Source organism: Triticum urartu, chromosome 5 (genome assembly GCF_003073215.2).
Source record: "Triticum urartu cultivar G1812 chromosome 5, Tu2.1, whole genome shotgun sequence".
In the NCBI taxonomy this organism is placed as follows: Eukaryota; Viridiplantae; Streptophyta; class Magnoliopsida; order Poales; family Poaceae; genus Triticum; species Triticum urartu.
The window spans coordinates 324387989-324391616 of NC_053026.1; the positions used below are offsets into that span (position 1 = coordinate 324387989).

General features: G+C 44.7%; 1 protein-coding gene across 1 annotated transcript; it reads right to left on the reverse strand.

Moving 5' to 3' along the window:
* Window positions 1–792: 792 nt before the first annotated feature.
* Window positions 793–3127, reverse strand: LOC125555962 (dof zinc finger protein 3-like). Its single transcript, XM_048718768.1, has 2 exons — window positions 2891–3127; window positions 793–2012 (listed from the first exon to the last, which is right to left on the reverse strand). The coding sequence occupies exon 2, from the start codon at window positions 2010–2012 to the stop codon at window positions 1020–1022; it is 993 nt and encodes a 330-aa protein (XP_048574725.1). The 5' UTR covers window positions 2891–3127; the 3' UTR covers window positions 793–1019.
* Window positions 3128–3628: the final 501 nt, after the last annotated feature.

Below are 3628 nucleotides of genomic sequence, written 5' to 3' on the forward strand. Positions count from 1 at the left end.
TGTGATGCACCTTGAAAGAGTGAGTACCTCCCAAAGAGGCGAACCTTGATGATGGAAATGCTAACAGAGCAACCTTTCAAGTTTTCTAAATAGAAATATGCTAATAGATCACGTGTGCAAATGTGGAAGAACCACTATTCAAGATATATTCCGATAAATTGGCTGATTTATCGCTTACTGTTGTCTGACCGATAAGATAAATCGACGGATAAATTAGCAGATATGGCGATAAATCAGTTGATATGTCGATAAACTGGACGATTTACCCTTTATATTGGGTCGACCGATAAGTTCCTGATAAGCGATATCCCCAACATTGGGAAGAACCAACAAAACCTTCGTAAGCCTATCATTATCATCTTAAGAAAACAAATGTTATAGCTCATGGATTAGCTTGATCGACAAGAGTCACAAGACCCTAGCTTTATTGTGAGCCAAAACTGCCTAAAAGAAGAAAAATGCTTGAAAATTGTTTGATGATAAACCATCTAATTCTATTGTACCCTCTTTGGTGGACGATGTAACAATCTCACAATGTTAATAGAAGGTTGAATTTAATTAAATAAAACCTCCCTTTCAAGAATGGGAAAGATCTGGTTAATAATTAATGAGATATATGTTATAACCCACAAAAGACCATCATGGCTAGTGTTTCTACAAATGAGGTTTCGGATGCTGAAATACAATCCATGGCACAATGTTTGGATCAGTGGGTAAACTAACTTAACTAAGAATAATGTGCATGCATTATCTACAACATCACCTAGATAAAGTTTAAACCATAAATCCTTCAATTATTAATGTCATGAAACAAACAATACTTAATCAAGCATCGCAAATGACACACATTGTCTGGATTTTCACTCAAATAAACAAAACAATCCCCACTTAAACGAAACATGAAAATGATGGAGCGAAATAAGTCAAGCAAGTAAAAAAAGAAGCGACGAAACTAGTAAGAAAATGATTGACCCACTTCTCCAATTCAATGACCTCCATTTCCCATTTTCTTCTTGCACTTACATCAGGGAGCTGCTGTTGAGGAGGCTCTGCCATGGGTTCGATCCTCCATTGTTGATCCAGTAGTAATCCCTCGATGACGCACCATTGTTGTCATCACCCCCACTGTTGTTATTGTTGTTGTTGTGTATATTGTTGTTGCCCATCGTCACATTGTTCCCAGTCTCGAGGTGATGCACGCCTCCTGATACAACACCAGCACCTCCACCATTGCCAACCTGTGGCTGCCATTGGAGCCCCATCACGCCCCCCGTACCATCATCTCCTTCCTCGCCAGTGCCCCCCTGAAATATTGAAGCAGTTGCAGCACCTATTCCATTTCCACCAACCACGAGATCACCATGTTGCTGCATCGGACCTGGAATGCCAAATGACGCCACTGGCGGCGTCATCAGCATCCCAATGCCTGATCCAGTGGCAGGCCCACCATAGTAGTAGCCATTGTTCTGACTGAGGCTGCCATCAAGAAGCCCTCCTGTGCCCCCTCTCAACACGTCTAGAAATGACGTCGTCCCACCAGGGGACATCACTGCCGCCGTGTTGGACGATGACGATGACCCAAAGGCGGTCAGGGAAAGGCTGCTTGGAATCTCAAAACCAGCAGACATAAACGTCGGGAGGACGTTGGCAAAGTTCATCCCTGTGCAGGTCGAGGGCGGCACGACAGCCGTGGGTTCCGACGAGGAGGCCACGCCGAGCTTGTGGGCCTCGGAGGTCCCCGGGCGCTTGGGCTTGCGGCAGCCACCACCGATGGGGACGTTGCGGAGGGAGCCACCATGGGTCCAGTAGCGGCGGCAGGCCTTGCAGAAGTAGCGGGGCTGAGACATACTATAGTTGTTGTAGTAGCAGAACTTGGTGTTGCCAGACTTGCACCGAGGGCATTCCACCTTCTGCTCTGGCTTCGGCCGAGGCTTCTTCTCCGCCGCCGATGTCACCTCCCCCGCCATCTGACCGGCCTTGCTCTTGGAGTTTGACGGAAACACTTCCTCCATCTGCAACACATGTGTACACACATATCGAATTAAATAAAGTTAAATTGTTAATCCCAAGGAGTGAGACATGTAGAATCATTGGTTAACTCAAAATGTCATGATAAGTGCATAATCAGGTCTGAAATTCTCAAATCCATAGAACAGATTCAATTAATCAACTACAACTCTAAGCGCCCAGTCTTTTGGGCAGCTTAAAAATAAGCTTCCTTTCCCCATACTCACTAGTATTAGGATTCCTTGAAAGTCTAATCCCAGGATCTCCTAGTTACCTAACCAGGCAGGTAAGAAACCAAGACAAAATAAATAAAATCTTGGGTACAAAGTAGTGAACCCAACATGGATAAAAGAGAACTGCAAAATCTGATCCAACTTTTCATAAATCAAAGCAAAAAAGTAAAACTTTGTATACAAAACTAGTAAATCTGGCATGCATCCATGGATCAGTGCCTATTGAATGTGGTAACGGCTGTGTGCATGAACCGATGCAGAGCCTGGAAATATCCCCTTTTCGAAACGGAAACATACGATCGCCCCCTCTATTGTTCTAGCTACGAGCGGTTTGCTAAAATTGATACGACAACATCAAAATTACACAAACCAAACAAGGTAGGTCATGAATTAATTACGAATTCTTCAAAATCAAGATCTAGATACGTGCATGTACACAGGAACACGCAAACAAGAGAAATATTTTTTGGAATAGCCTGTGGTTAGATCTACAACGGGTATTAAAGTGAAGATCGCTAGCTAGCACATCTTGCGGAGAGCGATACTGCGGGATATTATCTATAAAAAGTCGCATGCACGAGGAAGAAGAAGAAGAAGCTGGACAAGGCACAAATAGTAAGTGATATAAATCAAAGGAAGAAGAAGCTCACCAGGTGAACGAAGGGTAGTATGGAGTATAGGTGTTCTTTGGTCTATTGCTATGGGATAGGGTGAAGTTGCCCACCTTTTTATACCCGTAAGGCTAGCCAGATGTTTAAACACTACCGCAGAATGAGCAAGCCAGATATAGGATCAAATTAATAGAGGGTGTGTTCATGTGAGTGATGAACTGTGTATAGCTAGTAGCACTGGTAAGACAGAAACGGCTGTAGAGCTGTTGGCCTGTTGTCCCTGGAGGACAAAACGGCTAGAGGTGACGCACACACTAGAGAGAGAGAAGGACGGATGGCTTGCAAGCCTTGGGTTGGAAACAGAAAAGAGAGAGAAAGACGAGCCTAATGCCGGGACTCTTGTGCTGCAAGCTTCTCCATCCTTCCTCCTTCTGTTGCTTGTCTGAGCTTGGGGCCAACAGCAAAACATGGGGCCAGCCGGCTGTGCATACGTATGTGTATATTATCTTTGGCATGCTATACACACACAGATGGATGGATGCACTCTACGGGTCTATGACATGCATGGACCACACAACCTTCACACACCTGTCTCATGAGATAGCATGGGTATAAACAGCACACCAGGTCTCATCCAGTGCAAATCTTCATCGCCACTCTTCCTTTCCTTCCATTGTATATCTTGCTATCTTGCCAGTGACCGCAGCTAAAAAACACGGTGTAGGCGTGCCACATTCACGTGTCATAGCCCGTGGTGGAGTGGTTGTGTGCATGGAC